At 46.4% G+C, this 20,000-nt stretch overlaps 1 protein-coding gene across 3 annotated transcripts in view; it reads left to right on the forward strand.

The window, feature by feature from the left end:
• Positions 1 to 20,000, forward strand: part of cdk14 (cyclin-dependent kinase 14) — a 173,830-nt gene that overhangs the window by 130,661 nt on the left and 23,169 nt on the right. For all 3 annotated transcript variants that reach the window (XM_042106533.1, XM_042106535.1, XM_042106534.1), the window contains 2 exons: positions 1,280 to 1,419; positions 5,848 to 6,009. In XM_042106533.1, the coding sequence (XP_041962467.1) occupies positions 1,280 to 1,419; positions 5,848 to 5,963 (256 nt within the window). In that variant the 3' untranslated portion in view covers positions 5,964 to 6,009. The remainder of the gene's footprint in view (positions 1 to 1,279; positions 1,420 to 5,847; positions 6,010 to 20,000) is intronic.

Below are 20,000 nucleotides of genomic sequence, written 5' to 3' on the forward strand. Positions count from 1 at the left end.
GCAGTGCATCCAGCGCCAGTATAACTTGAAGAGTTGAAGAACGGTTTCAGAATTATTTGACTCTACCCAGAGCAATGGATCACAAACTGGCTGTGGAGACTTACACTCTCTGGTGGTGCATGTGTGAGATGGTTGTAGGGTTGGGGGGGGGGGGGGGGGGATGAGCCTTCTCTCCTAATTAAACAGCCAGCGCAGTAGTGGAGGCCTCTGGGACCCCGAGAGGAGTGAGCGAGAGATGAGTTGGAGAGACTGTGTCAGGGGCTGAGGGGGCCGAGAGCCTGCAAGAAAGAGGAGAGTGAAGGAGTGAAGGAAGGAAAGAGAGGGAGAGGAGAACGGAGGGGTGGAGAGGAGAGGGAAGGAGAGGAGAAGGGGAGAGAGGAGAGGGGGAGCTCATGTTTCTTTAATGCTTCCACTGACTCGCTCTAATTACAGAGTTTGTTGCTGTTGCTGTTACACTCCCCCCCTCTCTCTTTCACATATACATGCTCTCACTCGTAACTTGCTTTCTCTCCCTCTTGCTTCTCTCTCTCTCTTTCTCTCCCTCTTGCCTCTCTCTCTCTTTCTTTTCCTCTTGCTTCGCTCTCTCTCTTTTCAACATGTTTGTGTTCCCCCTGGCGCTGGTTGCTACAGCAGTTCAGGAGTTCAGTGTCTCCTTAGTGTGCAGACCTGAGAGAACCCAGCCACAGAAAAAAACGAATGATGCAGAGAGAGATAGAAAACGTCGATTGCTATCTTTACTTCCTCTGATGATCTCTCTCTCTCTCTCTCTCTCTCTCTCTCTCTCTCTGTATTTCTCTTCATCTCTAGCTGTCTGTCATATATATGACATATGTCTGTATCTCTCTTTCCTCTTTGGCTTGCTTGTTTGAGGACTGTAATTGTGGGATAAAGTTAGGCCGTGGTTTTATAGAGAGGTGGTAAATAAAAGAGGTAAACTCTTTCTCTTTCTGTCAGTGCTGTCACTCTTGTGAAAGGTGTGTGTGAGCACATGTGACACAAAAAGTCTGATGTTATGTTGCCTGTGTGTGTGTGTGTGTGTGTGTGTGTGCATGTTTATGTTGATAAGTGAATTTACATACACATTGCACGGTGAGAATTCATTTTCATGAAATATCTGCTCTTCTAGTGGTTATACTGTGCTCTTCTGTTGAATGCTCTGTTTCTGTCAGTAGTGGCAGGTACTGTATGTACTGAAGAAAAGACTTAGATGATCTGTCATAAATGATGCCTAAGCCTCTTTGCTTCTCTCTCTCTCTGTCTGTGTGTGTGTGTGTGTTAGGCTGGGCTACGTAGACCACGCTGAAGAGCTGGCTTCCAGGTTTCTTCAGTGCTCTCCAAAGCAACGGATTTCAGCGCAGACAGCCCTCAACCACGAGTACTTTAGCCAGCTGCCCCCACGGCTCTGGGAACTGACCGACAGTGAGTGACCACCCCACTACCACTTTCATAGCTCTCTCTCTCTCTCTCTCTCTCTCTCTCTCTCTCTCTCTCTCTCTCTCTCTCTCTCTCTCTCTCTCTTACTCTCTCTCTCTCTCTATCTATCTCTCTATCTGTCTTTCTATCTATCTATCTATCTATCTATCTATCTATCTCTTATAAATCCATCTATGTATCTATCGATCAAACATGTGACTGGCCCTAAGGCCTTAGTCCTGTTATAAGTCAAGCATCTAAAAAATAGTGTTCTCTCTCCCTCCCTACCTCTCTCTTTCGCTCTCTCTCTCCCTCTCTCCCACTCTCACTGTGTCTCTCTTCTCTGACTATTTGTCTCAGTTCATCACTCACTGTAAATTGGCGCAGCACTTTGACTGTGTCGTAAATACCACAACATTACTGTAATAATCCTGAAAAGGTCACACACATTACTGTAATAATCCTGAAAAGGTCACACACACACACACACACACACACACACACACACACACACACACACACACACACACACATACACACACACACACACACTAAGGCTGTGGTATTTTCCACGCTCGGGCAGAGTGGTGTTCTTTCCCTTGCTCTGTGTTGACGTGTGTTGTGGTTGATGCATAGGGTGCAGCGCTTTTCCAGGTGGTCTAGGAGTGGCTGTGGGAGATGTGCGCATGAAGGCCATTTATTAGAAGCATGTGAGCTCACCGAGAAGGAGCCAGCATTTAACTGCAGATAGAGCGTGTAATCTCTCTCTGAGCTCTCTCTCTCTCTCTCTCTCTCTCTATGTTTCTCCCTCTCTCTCTCTCTCTCTCTCTCTCTCTCTCTCTCTCTCTGAGCTCTCTCTCTCTCTCTCTCTCTCTCTCTCTCTCACTCTCTCTCTGTCTCTCTCTCTATGTTTCTCCCTCTCTCTCTCTATGTGTTTATCTATCTATCTTTTCGCTTTGTTCTCTGTACTGATAGGGTTCCCATGGTAGTGGATGTTGTAGGATGTTGTATGTTGCAGGATGTTATTTTAAAAAGGTATTTTTTCCTGGAAAAGTTTGTGGAAAATGTTTGTCCAGAGACTAATATCAGCTGTGCAATTTTCACTGGTTTAATTATTAGACATTCAAATTCAAATTCAAAGGGCATGGCTGTAAAATATTGCCATTGCACTATGATGTGTATAGTATCACCTCTATGTGTATACTATCTCTCTCTCTCTCTCTCTCTCTCTCTCTTCCCCCTCTTTTCTCTTTTTCTCCCTATGTTCTCTTTCTCCTCTCACTCACTCTGCCTCCTTGTTCATCCTCTCCTTCTCACTGCTCAGTCAGCCCCCCCCCGCCCCCCCCCCCCCTCTTTTGTCTGTCTTGCATCAGACCTCCACTAGTGGCGTGTCTCTTGTAATCATCTACCATTAAAATCTCCATTAAGTCCCGCGGCCTGTTCCAAACTCCTCTTTTTTAGACTCTGTTCTGTGTGCCTCTCGCTGCGTCGCGCTCATAGTCTCTGTGTCATGCTGAGCGCGCTGCTAGCGCTCACAGGCCTGTGCTGGCCATCACTGTTCGGTCTAGTTAGCAGTGACTAGCACTGCTAACTAAGACTACTGTCTGTGATGCCTTCAGGGAAAGAGAGAAAGAGAGAATGGGGGGTTGGAGAAAGAGAAGGGGAGAAAGTTTTAGAGGGAGAGAGGGAAAGAGAGAGAGAGTTAGTTAGCTGTGTTAGCATGTTGTCTGGTGTACCCATCACCGTTAAAGCTGAAGCTGACATTGAGGGCTGGATGTGCTAAGAATTATCGCCAAATTGCCTGCCTTTTTCCCATCAACCTCTCCAGTGATGAAGCAATCTGACCCCGCTGTAAATATCACACCCGTGCTTGACAAACACGCACTGAGGCATCAGAACAGGGATTGTGTTTCTTTGTTTTATGCATCGCTTGAATCATTGAAAATGTGTGTGTGTGTGTGTGTGTGTGTGTGTGTGTGTGTGTGTGTGTGTGTGTGTGTGTGTGTGTGTGTGTGTGTGTGTGTGTGTGTGTGTGTGTGTGTGTGTGAAATGGAATACTGATAACTTAAAAAATTCATCCCGAGATGAAATGTCATGATGAAATGAACTTTAGTCTTCTGCGTGCACTTGAACTTGAATCATGGGTTTTTCTGGGGAGGAATTTAAGGTTTCTTAGAATAAGTTGTTTGTCCTATTTAGTTGTTTATAGCCTATATAATAAGCCTATTTAAAGATTGGGTTGTCTGTTTATTTATCACTTACATGTTTCAATGCCATCTTATATAGCGATTGGATGACGTAACAGGCTTATCATACAAGGCTCACATCCATTGTCAGCCCTGATAGCAACAAAAGCAAGTTTAGCCCAAGCCAGAATTCTGGTGTGTGAATAATGAGAGCTTCAGTGTTGCCAGGCTAAGTCGACCTGTGTAGAGAAACACTATGAGAAAACAAGCAATAGCAAGTCATTTTAATAGCAGAATTAACATTTTTAATTTTGCAGATTATGATTTTTTTTTCTCTGCTCTATTAATCCTTTTATCAGCACACTGCAGGTTGTTTGCACTAGCTGAAACAGGGGGTGGGACTACACTGTGGGGGGAGCTTTGTGTGTGTGTGTGTGCTTGTATATGTGTATGTGTGTGTGTTTGTATATGTGTGCATGCTATGGACAAGTGTGTTCATCATTATGTGTATTTGTATCTGTGTGTGTGTGTGTGTGTGGGTGGGTGTGGGTGTGGGTGTGGGTGTGTTTCTGTCTGTGTATGCATGTGTGCCTGTGTAAGTATTTGTATGTGTGAGTTTTCATGCATGTGTCACACTTCAGTCTCTTTTACCTCAAGCAGTCATTGGACGCTAAGCTTTTCTATGGAGGGTAAAGGAGTTGTATTGTTCCACTTGGAGGGGATGTGAGGGAGAGAGCAGAGAGAGGCGCTGGTCACTGGCACAGGAGATCATTCATAATTGGGGTCAGTCAATGGTGACTTATTCATAGCCACTGTGTCATTTATATCTCATCAGGAGTTCCCTGAGCTCAGAATAGTAATGAAACAAGGCTGATAAGCCTCATCAAATCAGAGTGTGACTGGCATCATGTGACACACACACACACACACACACACACACACACAGTGTGTCTCAAATACATAACTCTATCTACTTTGACTATTCCTTCTCTCTCTCTCTCTCTCTCACACACATACACATACACACACACATACACACACACACACACACACACACAGTGTGTCTCAAATACATATCTGTATCTACTATTCCTATTCTCTCTCTCTCTCTCTCTCTCTGTGTCACACACACACATGCACACACACACACACACACACACACACACACACACACACACACACACACACACACACACACACACACACACAGTGTGTCTCAAATACATATCTGTGTCATATGTCTCTAATACATAACTGTATCTACTTTGACTATTCCTTATCTCTTTCTCTCTCTCTCTCTGTGTCACACACACACACACACACACACACACACACACACACACACACACTTACACGCACACATGCACACACGTCATGCCACACTACAATACAAAAGCCCTTTATAAACTTGCAGATCGCAAACATGGAACCTCTAATACTGTACAAATTTACATTCCTATAACACACACATATACACATACACACACACACACCAACACACCCCCCCCACACACACACACACATACACACACACACGCACACATACACGCACACATGCACACACATGTCTGCCATCCCAGGTGCCAGGGTATCCTGCTGGCAGGGAGTGGGTGTGATTAGTGGGGAAGGCAGGAAAGAAAGGGATGAGCATAATCAGCCAGTTTTATTCAGGGCTTATTAAAACAATAGCAGACTTAAGGCCACAATACAGGATTTACACTCACTAAAGACTGGGTGTGTTAGTCAGGGGAAAACTGTGTGTGTGTGTGTGTGTGCGTGCGTGTGTGTTGATGTTCCGAGTACAGTGACAACCTGGAGGCGACATTGAGACCAGCTCTCTGGCTCCATGCAGTCTCATATCAGCTTTGTGTGAATACGAGATGTAGATTCTGGCTGCGAGAGAGGCCAAGATGACCAATGAACTTGGCAGTATGTGTGTGTGTGTGTGTGTGTGTGTGTGTGTGTGTGTGTGTGTGTGTGTGTGTGTGTGTGTATGTGTACTGTATACCAAGTGTGCCTGGCAGGTGTGGTTGTGTTTGTCTGATATATTTCTCCCCATGGTGAAGTATCAGTCCTCTCCCTGTTGAAACTTGATGTTAGTTCTCTGTATCTCTCTGTATCTCTCTCTCTCTCTCTCTCTCTCTCTGTCTCTCTGTAGCTCTTTCTCTCTGCTGTGTCTGTGTATTGTCTTAGTGTGTTATCTTCACAGCCCCACACATGCATGTCTGGTGCTTGTGTTCCCCTGCAGTGTGTTCTATCTTCACCGTGGCGACGGTGAAGCTGCAGCCGGAGGCGGGCGACAGCATCCAGGTGTGCGGGAGGACCTCCAGCCAGAGCAAAGCCTCCTCGGGCGCCAAGCACTGACCGCCAGCTCTCCTCACCACCCCACCCCACCCCCGCACCGCCGGAGGTAGGTTGCCGTGCCAACTGCTGCTGTGCCAACAACAGACCTGCCAAACACATGAACACACATACACACACACACATATGCATATATGCATGTTATTATACAATCATGTATACAGTATATTTTTTCAATAGTAATACACACACACACACGCACACACACACACACACACACACACACACACACACACACACACACACACACACACACAACACTCTCACACTTACACGTACATAGAAACACATGCAGATGCACAATCACACATGCACGCACATACTCAACTGTCCAAGTACCTTTTCTCTTGTGTGGACACCGACACACACTCCTGATCCATGGCTGTGTTTACCTGATTTGATATTGCACAACCTGCCTGCATGCCTAGTATTATACCTCACCGATCCCTCAGTCGTAATCCAGAGTGGGATTCAGTTGGTTAGCCATCAGCAGCCCATCGCTTTTGTTACTGAATGAATGAATGAATGATTAGACTCTACTGCATTCTACACCGGCACCCATTTGCATGTGAAAATTAGCCATTAAGTAAAAGAATGCAGAAGTGGACTAGAGAGACCGACGAGCCTTTGATACGTCTTGGGAATGGGATTTTGTGTGTGTGTGTGTGTGTGTGTGCAGCTTGACCCACTGCTGAATAGAGGGGTCGTATTTATCAGGCGGATGAAGAAGGTCTTGTATTTGCATTTAATTAGGAAGAGTTGGGTGCGATGACGAGCCCTGTTGTTATGGCCGTAATAGAGAGTCTGCGTGTGTGTGTGTGTGTGTGTGTGTGTGTGTGTGTGTGCGTGCGATGGGGTGGCGGGGAGGGGGGGGGGGGGGGTTTCTGAAAGGAGGATTAGAGGCAAATTACAGGCAGGTGCACTGAGAGATTTGGAGATTTGTGACGGCGCGGGTTGTTTGAACGACGGGGCGCTCCATAGACCTCTGCCCTCTCTCCAACCACTCAGCCCGGCAGAGAGGGACGAGGAGAGAGGGGGCAACACTGGACAGGGTCACTGAGTAGGAATTGGTCATTACAGCAGTATGCAAGAATCTGCCGAGAAGAAAGACAGGCAGAAAGGAAGGGGAAAGAAAGAAGTTAAATGAGTGTGTAAGAGCTTGAATGAGGTGTGGGGGGGCTGCTTTGATAAGAGCAGAGGTGGGGTGTGGAGGGGTGGTGGGGTGGGGTGGTGTTAGCTGCATGGCTGCTTAGATTGAGCCTATTGAGGATGAAAGGTGTGAAGTAGAATGAGAAAATGACCTAATGGTGTTGGAGTATGAGTATGGAAGAGGGGAACCACTTTACAACTCATACCGCGTACTTCCACAGCATCTCTCTCTCTCTCTCTCTCTCTCTCTCTCTCTCTCTCTCTCTCTCTGACTATGTATATTCTCCCCTGTGTAGTAGTTGGTGGCACTGCTGTTCTGACAGTTGAATTAAAGCTGTTAAGATAACCTTCACTCTACAGTTCTCAGTCCTCTGAGCCGCTGTGATTTCAGTTCTCTTTGAGTAGTCAAGGAGTATGTTTATATCCAAATGTTTAACTGTGTGTGTGTGTGTGTGTGTGTGTGTGTGTGTGTGTGTGTGTGTGTGTGTGTGTAGTTCCTGCTGTCATGTTGCCGACGAGGATAGTTGGCCCACTATCCTCCATGTCTTCCCAGGCGTGGCATTCATATTGAAATCACTCTCTTTGTGAAGAACGCTCTAAACCCAATAGAATAGATAGAATTCTAATCCACACGAAGAGAGAGAGAGAGAGAGAAAGCGAAAGTGCACTACCAAGTACATATAACTATGGACAATGGAAAACGGAGAATACATTTAACGTCATAAACCTTAATTACCTTAGCTGGCCTCCCATGGCATGATTGTATGGATTTTTGGATCTGTGTTTGTGTGCTGAAGTGTCAGGTATTTTTCTGTTTGTTTATTTTTTTTTTTTGCCCGGTTCTTTTCAACTGTGCCTTTGATTCCTCAGACAGATTTCTCAGTCAGATCCCCCTGGGTGAGGGGAGAGGGGGAGTCCAGTGCTGAGCTTTTCCGCTGTTGTATAATTCATAAGCAGAAAGAGGGGAAAAGAGAGAGAGGGATCGAGAAAGAGAGAGAGGGAGAGAGAGAGAGAGAGAGAGAGAGAGAGACAGAGGGAGGGAGGGGGGCACATGGAGAGACAGCCAGTGGAGAGCGGCTCTTCCCCTTTTCTTTTGACAGGAAACTCCCAGCGGGCCTCCTTTGTGTGGCGTGGGGCGGCAGAGATCGCTCTGAGCCCAAAGAAAAGCCTAGAACAGAGGAGGGCAGAGGAGAAAAGCCCCGGAGGTGCCATACGCCTCCCAGAAACGGCCAGCGCCACAATGTGGACCACGACAAAAGCATCTGACGGACAGACAGAGAGAGAAAGGAGGAGAGAGAGAGAGAGAGAGAGAGAGAGAAGATGGCTTCTGATGGAGAGAGAGAGGCAGATACAGATAATGGAGTGAAAGGGAAGAAATACAGAGTGGAAAGAGAGAGAACAGAAGAGAAGACAGGGTGTTAGTGGAGAGAGAGAAAAGAAGAGAGAATAGAGAGAGCAGAAGAGAAGACAGGGTTAAAGAGTGAGGAGAGAGAGAGAGAGCAGAAGAAAAGAGAGAGGAGAGAGAGCAGAAGAGAAGACAGGATGACAGGGTGAAAGAGAGAGGAGTTGGGGAGGGGTGATAGATTGGAGAGAGAGAGAGGGGGGGGGGGGGGGGGTTTGAGATGGTAAACGGCGGGTCAAAGTGGGCGGTGAGGTGGAGAGGGGGGTTCTGGGTGTTTGAAAAGAAAGCCCGCTCGCCGGTCAGTCAGCCCGTCAGTGAAAGAAAGGCTACTGTAGCAGACCGGGCCAGACAGGGGCGGTGGGAACTTTCCAAGTGTACATTCGCATACTAATACCGACCGCAGTGTGCCACAGAGAGCACGTTTTAGTCCTCTGTGACGGATGCCGCTTGGCAGATATCCCCGAATGACCACGCTGAAATAACTAATTGCCTCCTTCAGAAAACAGACTTCAGAGACCCGTGGCACTAAACACAAAAACTGTGGACACTGGCTAGGTGCAGTCGAGCCAGACTGAAGGACTGCAGACCAGACGTGTGTGTGCGTGTGTGTGTGTATGACTGTCTTGAGATGTTGGAAAAACACATGCCTGTCATCGAAGAGCTTGGAGCCATGTGGACTCCATGAAGGCTGCATTCCTCCACGCCCGGCCGGTGCTGTGGGGCCTTAGAGGACCGTGTCTAAACGTTAACCTTACTGAACCTGGGGAGTGTATACTTGGCTTCTGTCAGGTGCATTCTGTTAGTGATGCTAGCAAATGCATCAGGCTACTGATTCAGTTGGGATATAATGACTATATATTTATTTTTATTTTTTTTATTGAAGACCTCTCTCTGAATCAGAATCAGAATTGTGCTGTACTGGCACAAGTAGGTTGCCACACGCAAGGGACTTACCTCCTTCTGTGGTCTCTCTAGTGCAGTACATTAATCAATATAAAGTACAGTACAATGCAGACATAATAGACAGTACACATATAGAAAATGGACTTATTACTTACAGACATGACACAATATATGTGTAAAATACACACTCTATAAGAGATACATAATGTCCATAAAACACAGTATGCTAGCGCTGAGGTATGGGATGACCCCTGAACCTGGGTCCTGATGATTCAGACCCTCCAATGCAAACCTGAAGTTAACACCTGAGTAATTACCACTGCATGAACTCAGATGTTTGCGGAAGGACAGTGTGTGCAAGATTACTGTTGTACATTCAAGCAAACTCTGCCACATCTGCATCAGCACCACATCTGGTAGCGCACAACAAGAGACAACCAAAAGACAATGATGCAGAAGGATGATAAGTACAATGTTTATTTCATATGATTTATTTAGCATGATAAATTATGATGCTGATAATGTCATACTTGGTTGTGTGGTATTTAGAATAAAGTATTACACGCAGGACGCTGTGACGTCCAGGCAGTCGGCGTGTGCAGTGAGGGTCGTTTCTAGCCTGCCCACTAGACTGGACCGGGCTGTGGAGTAGTGGGAGCAGTGTGGTGGGAGCTGTGCATGGAGGCCGCTTCATGGATATGCATGTGTGGAGCCGCTCCGGCCACACTGCCTGCATTATTCAGGGGGAATTCTGATGCAATGACATACCTATCAGCTGCAATGGCTTTGCATGACATTTACATACATTAGGTTAGGCGTTGATTCGTATCAACATGAGTGTCTCAGGCTGTGCAGTGCAGTGTGTGTGTGTGTGTGTGTGTCTGTGTGTGTGTGTCTGTGTGTGTGTGTGTGTGTGTGTGTCTGTGCCTGTGCGTGCGCGCGTGTCTGTGTGTATTGCAGTGTTTGCACACGTGCATGTGTGTCCGTCATGCACACACATATCTTAATCAGCAGGGCTCCTCATCTTTTGTGCAGTAGACGTTTCTGCTGTTGTTCAAGATTCGTTGCCTTGTCACAGCGCAATAGATTGGTGCTCCACTGACTTCATTGCTGAATATGACAGAAATGAGACTCACTATAAGTGCAGTATATTCTGTCTAGCTTTGAAATGGGCAAGTGCAGGCTGATCTTAACATGTAACTGTGAGGAAAGAAACCCTTCAATTGTATGGAATTAGTCCAATTTCAAGTTGGTTTTGCATGGGTTCAGAGACATACACGACTGTCTCAGATCGTATGGTACAGCGCGTGTGAGTGTGTGTGTGTGTGTGTGTGTATGTGTGTGTGTGTGTCCATGCGTGTGTGTCTGTGTGCGTGTGTGTGTGTGTTGCACTTTTGCATGGGTTCAGGGACATGCACAGTTGACCACACAACAAATGTAAGAGAAATGAAGGGATTCAAATGAAACTCTCTTCTCTTTTCTTCTTCTCCCTGCTCATCTCATCTCCTCTCTTTTCTTCCTTTCTCATCTCCTCTCTCTTCTCTCCTTTTCTCTCTTAATCTCTGAATATTCCCTTTTATCATTCCATCATTCCATTCCCACAATCCCCTTGTTTCTGCAGTGGCGGTCCGGTTAAGAGGGCTAGAGGAAAAAATAGTCAAACCCAGCCTTGGAGTTTTCCTTTCTCTCTCTCTCTCTCTCTCTCTCTCTCTCTCTCTCTCTCTCTCTCTCTCTCTCTCTCTCTCTCTCTCTCTTCTCTCTTTCTGTTTTACGACCTCATGTACCTGTTTTCTTTTCCAGTGTGGGTCAATTTTCCAGCCTCTTGCTTCTCCCCTGGTGGTCTGGCCAGAGAGCGCGGCGTTGGACGCAGAACAATAGGCGGGTTTTCCGTAACTGGGGAGAGGGGTGTGAATTGAGAGCGTCTGTTGTGGGTAGGGGGGCAGGGAAGGGGCGTCTGGCGGCGGTCGGGAGCTGATGAGGGTATTTTTCTTTTCCACTAACGTGTCTTTTTGTGGTGTGTTTTTCATGCTCCCTTGGCACAGGTGTGAGAGACAGTGTGTGTGTGTGTGTGTGTGTGTGTGTGTGTGTGTGTGTGTGTGTGTGTGTGTGTGTGTGTGTGTGTGTGAGTGAGTGTTTGTGAGTGTGTCCGTGTGGTCGTGTGAGTATGTGAGAGTATGTGTGTTTGTGTGTTACTTTTAGAGATGCACCGATATGGAATTTTAGGACCGATAATGATAACCGATATTTATTGGTTTGTTGTGGCCGATACCAATACGATAACCGATAATATTACTCTTGAAAGTGATTTGGGGAAAGCATTTAATAAGCATAATTTTATTGCAGTAATTTTACAAACACCACTAACCACTTGGTGAATTGCACAGTTTTGAAAACAAACGTTAAGGGTTGTTTTAGGACATGTTTGAGCATGCCTGCTGGCAGCCACTCTGAGTAGTCAAAGGCGATTCAAAACGAGTCAGAAAAGTCGAGACAGGAACAATCGTCCACCACTCTACTCTAGTTCATCTAAAACAAACCAGAAAAGGGACTCAAAGTGCTAAATACCGGAATTTTCCTTTAAAGGTGTGTGTTTGAAAAATTACTGAAACATAATGGTGGGTGTATGATATTTTTTCAATGATGATGAGATATGCCGCATTTTCATTACAATTTTGATTGCCCTGGTTTACCCACGCTCCCTTTTTCCAATTAATGACTTCATTTTCTTTTGTTTGGTTTGCTGGATTGTAACTGGTGTGAATGTTAATGGAAAGAGTGGGAGAGAACCTTCTTTCTTTCTTTCTTTCTTTCTTTATTTCTTTCATTCTTTCTCTCTGTTTTTCCTGTCTCTCCTCCTCCAACACACACCATTATGTCCTGCATATACACTAGTTTTTGTAATTCTCTCTCCCAAGCTTTCTCTTCCTCTGTTGTCTGTCTCTCTCCCCACTACTCTTCTATCCATCGTTCACTTGTCCACCTGTGTGTGTGTGTGTGTATATGTGTGTATATATACATATGTGTGTTTGTGTGTGTGCGTGTGTGTGACTGGGGCTCTTGGGCTGATTGACAAGCGGGGGGATTGGATTGAAAGCTTCTTTTTTTCTCTTAGGGACAGAAGGCTAGATATAGGACTGCTCTGTATTCCCTTTCTCTCTCTCTCTCACACACACACATACACACACACACACACACAGACACATACACATACACACAGAGAGACAGACACACACACACACCCACACACACACACACAGAGGGAGAGAGAGAGAGCGAGTATCTGATGTGAAGTATGGTGGTGTAGAGGGATGCTAAGCCCTGTCTGAGCGTGAGGGCTTTTGTGTAGCGCTGTGGAGGGCTATAGCTAAAGAGCTGAAGGGGGAGCAAGCCAGAGAGAGACAGAGAATGAATGAGATGATGAGATAATGAAACGGCAACGAGGCAACATCTGTAGCACACACTAGGGCATTAGAGACCATCCCAAACAAATGTGTGCTCAGTATGTGTGTGTGTGTGTGTGTGTGTGTGTGTGTGTGTGTGTGTGTGTGTGTGTGTGTGTGTGTGTGTGTGTGTGTGGGGACACATGTCACCCATCCATCCTTCTGTCCATCTGACATGAGAGAGGGAGGAGGAGGAGGAGGAGGACGGGAGGAGTAGGACAGGCTGTGAATTAGCCTCATTAGCATAATCTCCTTTCAGCAGCGCAGGCGCTTGTGTGGATGTTTTACTCTCTCATTCTCTCTCTCCCTCCATCACTTTCTCCCATTCTTTCTCTCCCTCTATCACTTTCTCCCATTCTCTCTCTCCCTCCATCACTTTCTCCCATTCTCTCTCTCCCTCTATCACTTTCTCCCATTCTCTCTCTCCCTCCATCACTTTCTCTCACTCTCACTCCCTCCGTTCCTTGCACATCTTACACTCATCCCCTCTGACACGCACACATTCTCTCTCTCCCGTTCTCTCTCTCTCACTATCTCTCTCTCTCTGTCCCTCTCTCTTTTTATGCCATATCTCCTTCTCTCTCTCTCTGTCCCTCTCTCTTGTTATGCCATATCTCCATCTCTTTCTCTGTCCTTCTCTCTTTTTATGCCATATCTCCTTCTCTTTCTCTGTCCCTCTCTCTTTTTATGCCATATCTCCATCTCTTTCTCTCTCTGTCCCTCTCTCTTTTTATGCCATATCTCCACCTCTCTCTATCAGTCCAATAAAGGAGAAGGCTAAGAACAGTTTGGTCTTAAGTCTAGATTTAAAACTGGCTACAGTTGGTGCCTTTTTGATGTCATCCAAGTGTTGGTTCCAGAGCTGAACCGCATAGCAGCTAAAAGCTGCTTCCCCATGTTTAGTTCTAACAGCAGGCTTTACTAACAGGTTTTTCTCCTGAGGCCTGAGAGGTCAAGAAGGTGTGTTGAAGCATGTCTGATAGGTATTTAGGTCCTGCTCCATTTACTGCTAGGAGATAGGTGTTTGGAGGTAGGCGTGTGTGTTAGGAGATAGGTGTGTGTGTTAGGAGATAGGTGTGTGTTAGGAGACAGGTGTGTGTGTTAGGAGACAGGTGTGTGTGCTAGATGGTGTGTTTGTACTGCATGTAAACAGGACTGTTTATGCGTTTATGTGTGATAGGTAGGGGAATGGATTCCTCTCAATTCAATTCAATTCAAATATGCTTTATTGGCACGACAAATCATATGATGCATTCCCTCTCTCTCTCTCTCTCTCTCTCTCTCTCTCTCTCTCTCTCCTCTCTCTCTCTCTCTCTCTCTCTCTCTCTCTCTCTCTCGTGAGCATATGGGATCTCCTAATGAGCGCTGCACACGCCTTCACTCTCTCCTCACATCTTCTGAATCTGTGCCAGCCACGTCTCTCAGAGACTGCAGCTCCAGTGTGTGTGTGTGTGTGTGTGTGTGTGTGTGCGCACGTGCGCATGTGTGTACATTGCAATTATTATTTCACTTATTTATTTCTTTGTTTTCAATCATTTAAGAAGTTTGATGATGATTGATTAAAACTTGCACGCTCGTCTGGAGGGAGTGTGTGTGTCTGAAGCAGCTACATGTATCTGTCCCTGAGTGGAGCTAAATCAGACTGTTAGCGACAAATGAAAGAGAGAGAGACAGCAGGATTTGTTAAACTTTTACAGGCCTGTGAAAGTCTGTCGGTCTGTCTCTGTCTTTAGTTAACTTTTTCTGGCTCCCCGCTCCGTTGCGCTTTGCCTGCCGCAGAGGCAGGTGGCACGCTGTTTGACGCTAATGAGCAGCTTGTCAATCATGCCAAAGACAGCAGCCGACACTGGAGCGGCTCGAGAGTGACTTTGGAGCGAATCTGGAGTGACTTTGGAGTGAATCTGGAGTGCGCCTCCATCCCAGGTGCTGGCCAGGTCAGGGCAGGTTTGATAATCACCCTGGCAAGACTTGGTGGGAATTATTGCAAAAATGTTTGCTATAGCTTTGGTTGGGTACTGGGTTGATGTTTCTGCACATATAAATATGTGACTGGCTGTCAGCTTGCATCCAAACGTCTCAGAATGTGTATATATTTTCTGTGTGTTAACATTTGTGTGTGTGTGTGTGTGTGTGTGTGTGTGTGTGTGTGTGTGTGTGTGTGTGTGTGTGTGATGTTCAGGTACATGTTGGTGTCTGGGGGAGAAAAGGGTTTTCCGATGTCATTATTTTCTGACGTATTATCCACTGTTTTCCACAGAGTGTGTGTGTTTCTGTGTCTGTTTCTCTCTGTTTCTCTGTGTGTGTGTGTGTGTGTGTGTGTGTGTGTGTGTGTGTGTCAGTGCTAGAGATACGGCTGTCTGAGGATAATTATGCAGATAAGCAGACAGCGTACTATTAAAGTGAACAGCAGCAAGTGCAGGTATCAGAAGCCTCTAGTCTGTGTGTGTGTGTGTGTGTGTGTGTGTGTGAAAGAGAGAGAGATAGAGTTTGTCTCAGCCTAAGAGAGTGTATTGCAAACAAACTTCTATCTCTCTCTCCCTCTCTCTCTCTCTCTGCAAACTTTCCCAATCCATACCACTTTTTTTCAGACTAAAAAAGAGAAAGAGGGGGGTGGCATATTCAATCTATTCTTCTATCATGATCTACAGAAATGTATACCTCTGCTGCCTCATTGTTCTCCATGTGTTTTTCCATGGATGACAGACAGTGGTTTACTTGTCAAAATATGACAATAATTGCACCTTTCCTACTACTAGAGCGATCCACATCACAGGTAATGATGGGTAGGATGCAAACTAGTGTTTAAAGAAGGTGAAGATTATTGCAGTTAGTTAGTTAGTTTGTGCAATGTGTGTGTGTGTGTGTGTGTTCGCTGTGTTTGATTCCGTAGCTGTGACAGACTGTCACACCCCCACATTGCACCCTGCTGCAGAGTTAAAGTGCTTTGGCTCCGCACTAAGAGCAGCTGAATAGATGGCACACAATCAGCTCTGAATACTCTTTCTCCTCAACTCTCTCTCTCTTTCTCCTCAACTCTTTCTTTCTCCTCAGCTCTCTCTCTTTCTCATCAGCTTTCTTTGTCAAATTCAGACACACACACACACACACACACACACACAGAGTCAGAAACACTTGCTGGGCTGCAGTATCCTACAGAGCTCTCACACTGGAAGTTAGCGGTGGCTAAATGCTGCACATTAGCCTGCCTTTAATCAATTTCCACGGAGCAGGAGCCAGTCAGCCCCCTGTAGTCTCTCTCTCTTTCTTTCTCTCTCTCTCTCCCTCCCTCTCTCTATATCTCTCTTTCTCTCTCTTCCTTCCTCTCTCCTCCCTCACACACTGTCTGTCCTTGCCGTCTCTTCTGTCATTCGGTCAGTGTAAAGACTCTTTGCCAGTCTGTTGACCAAGCTGTACATCTCTTGTTCTTGCCCTCCTCTAATACCTTGTCAGATGGTCAGTTGGTCAGTTTTAGGTTTAGAGCCTGGTCATTTGGTCATTGGTAATGGCGATAGAATTATCATGTTGAGAGGCAGCTTTATAGAAGGCATGACATGGCAACGTTGTGTGTGTGTGTGTGTGTGTGTGTGTGTGTGTGTGTGTGTGTGTGTGTGTGTGTGTGTTATAAATATGTTGCTCAGCGGCGGTTCTTGTTCTTCGGGGGGCGCTGTCTCCCTCCCATGGGGAAGGTTGCCGGGGACGACAGAATGCCGTACTTGTCATTTTGTTCTCTGAGGATCTCCACAGAGCTTTTATTCTCTCTCTCTCTCTCCCTCTTACTTTCTCCCCCCTCTCTCTCTCTCTCTCCATGTCACTCTCTCTCTCTAATCTACTCTCTCTCTCCCAGTCTCTCTCTTTCTCTCCCTGTCTCCCCCTGTCACTCTCTCTCTCAGTCTATTCCAATCTCTCTCTCCCGTTCTCTCTTTCTCTCTCTCTCTCTCTTTCTGTCCCCTGGACCCCCTCCCCCCTGTCAAGCTAGCGTGAAATGCTAACCCTCTTTCACACGCTTAACCATCAGGAGGCTCATCTAGCCGACTGTGTCCCTTTCCAGCCTTCTCTCTTCTCTCACTCGTTTTTTTTTCCCCTCCGCGTCCTTGCCTCTCCTCTCGTGGACTCCTCATACACATGCACAGCGGGTTCCAAATGAACACGCACACCTGACAGTAAGGCAGCCATTCATCTCTCCCAGTGGTGCACACACTCTTGAGATGTCAGTGCCTTTGTGCGGCCCTCTCTCTTCCCTGGCGTTCTCTTTCTCTCTGGGAAATGGCCCCAGTCGCAAAAAAAAACACAAAAAGAGAAAAGTTTATGTGCTTGTTTCTGTTGCACGTCAGAAATATCTGTTCTTTTCATGTCCACGTCTCACGCTTAATGTGGCCGTGGAGGTAAATAAATAGATGAATAAAGACCAGGGGAACAGAGGGTAAAACAACAGCCAGGGAAAGAGAACTGGATAGAGAGAGAGGGAGAGAGAGAGAGAGAGGGAGAGAGGGGGGGGGGGAGAGAGAGAGGAATGGATTCTTTATTCATGGGTTGGGAGGAATTAGAAATTTAGTTCACTGCTTTGCACTGTGTGTGTGTGTGTGTGTGTGTGTGTGTGTGTGTGTGTGTGTGTGTGTGTGTGTGTGTGTATGTGTGTCGTCTGTCACTGCCTCATTCACACTGTTGACGTTCAACTTATCAAAGAGAGACCTCACGGGCACAAATCGTTTTTATTTGATTTTATGTGCTATATGTGTGCTTGCGTGTGTGTGTGTGTGTGTGTGCATCTGTGTCTGTGAGTGTATACTATCGACCATACCACTTGCTTTGCTGCCTGCTTCATTCCTGTATGCAGTTTAGTTTTTGTGCAAACAGCAGGGAGTTTGAGCGTGTCTGACGCTCTCCAGGATCCAGGACAGTATGCTCCCTATATGCAGTTCATTATTCCAGTCGTGTGTGCGTCCCGACAGGATGCTCCTCTCTGTATTCCTATTTCCTGTTCATTATTCCATCTTGTGTGTCCCCCGTACTTTACTGGTGACTGAAGATCTAAAAGTCTGAACTGAATGTGGAGCTATGCCTTTTGCCCCCCTGCCCTTCTTGCGCCCCCCCCCCCCCCCCACCCCCCCTCTCCCCCCCTCTTTGGTAATCAGATTAGGCTGTCAGGTTATTACACTGCCGACTTATCCGGGCAGACTTCCTGATCCGGACACTCGCTGCATAGCTGGCATATCTGGCATGCCCACGCACCACACGCCACCGCTGCCGCCACTGCCTAATGAGGCCGATTAGAGGCTGGATCCCATGCAGGTACACACACACACACACACACACACACACACTTAAAGGGCTGTGTGTGGGGCTCAGGATTGGGCAATCCCATCACTAAGCCATGGATTTATGGAGTCATGCAGCTGCACACACACATACACACACACACACTCATGCACCAACACAAACTCTTATGACACAAATTCACATTTTATTGTACACAACCACACACACACACACACACACACACACACACACACACACACACACACACACACACACACACAGACACACAGACAGACAATCCCACAACCTCACCTCTTGCTTGAGCTGTAATGCTGTAGAAGTAGATTCAGTTGAGATTTGAAGTGTGTGTGTGTGTGTGTGTGTGTGTGTGTGTGTGTGTGTGTGTGAGAGAGAGAGAACGTCGGGCGTCATTAAGAGATATGTTTTTCCCCCTCTCAGAAGTCAGACATGCTCAGCTAATTGTTTATGTAAGCAGCTCTGGCTTCAGACGAGGCCTCTGAGGGGGGCTCACCAGGGGGGCGCGCACACACACACACACACTGTCACACACACACACACACACACACACACACACACACGCACACACACACTGTCACACACACACACACACACACACACACACACACACACACACACACACACACACACACACACACACACACACACACACAGAGGGGAGGAGGGCATGTTGAGATGTAGGAACAAGAGAGATGTTATTTTAGTCATAATCACACCAACCCATGTGTGTCAGGCTTGTGCAAAATTCCAACATTGAATTGAAACTGACTCTTAAATTCCAATTCAATTCTTGAATTTCACTTGCATTTCAAATGAGGTAGCAAACAGGAAGCAGAATTGCAATTCGAATTGTGCACAACCCTGCTGTGTGTGTGTCTGTGTGTGTGTGTGTGTGTGTGTGTGTGTGTGTGTGTGTGTGTGTGTGTGTGTGTGTGTGACCCTTACCCTCACCCAGAGGCCTATCAGACACTACACTATATAACACATGTCTTGGGGTTTTAAGCCCCCAACGTTGTCTTTAAGTCGACGGTAGCAGCGCAGCGCTGGCTGGAAGACGATGTTTGGGGGCTTAAAACACCATCAAGCATATAACACTATATAGAGCACTCCACAGATTAGCTCTGAGCCCTACGGATCAAATACAAACATTAAGCATGATAAAACAAATCCATCAGTCATCATCATCATCAACATCAACAACAGCATTGTCATCACCATTATAATTACCATTAACCTCATCATCATCATCATCAAGAAAGTGTGTGAAGACCGTTAAGAAATTAGTGTTACACAGTGACAGTGTGACACAGTGTGAATGTACAGTATGAGTTCATCTTTAGGTTAAAATGTATGCGAATATAGGGATTTAGTGGTGTGGCCAGTACATGCCTTTTTTTATGGTCAGCGTGTCTGTACTGTACTGGTTCCAGGCGTTGAATACTGAATGCAAATGCAGTCGACGGTGCTGAAGTGATTAGGATAAAACACTCACAAGGCAGGCCGCTGGATTAAAAGCAAATGAATTCCTGTGCCGGGGAAGCAAACGAGAGATAATGAGAAAAAGAGAAAGAAAAACTGTGTGTGTGTGTGTGTGTGTGTGTGTGTGTGTGTGTGTGACAGAGAGAAAGAGAGAGAGAGAGAGAGCTCATTTATGGAAATGTGCAACAAATTTCCTGTGTAGATTTGCGTTCCCTTGGACTCCTCCTTCATTGGTATGCGTGAGCTGTAATTCATTAAGCCGGTCGCATCGTTAGCCTTACAGAGGGGCGGATAATTAACACACCCGAAGAGAGGGACCCGCTAGCTACACACACACACACACACTGACACTCACACACACACACACACACT

Source organism: Alosa sapidissima, chromosome 10 (genome assembly GCF_018492685.1).
Source record: "Alosa sapidissima isolate fAloSap1 chromosome 10, fAloSap1.pri, whole genome shotgun sequence".
NCBI classification, from domain to species: Eukaryota; Metazoa; Chordata; class Actinopteri; order Clupeiformes; family Clupeidae; genus Alosa; species Alosa sapidissima.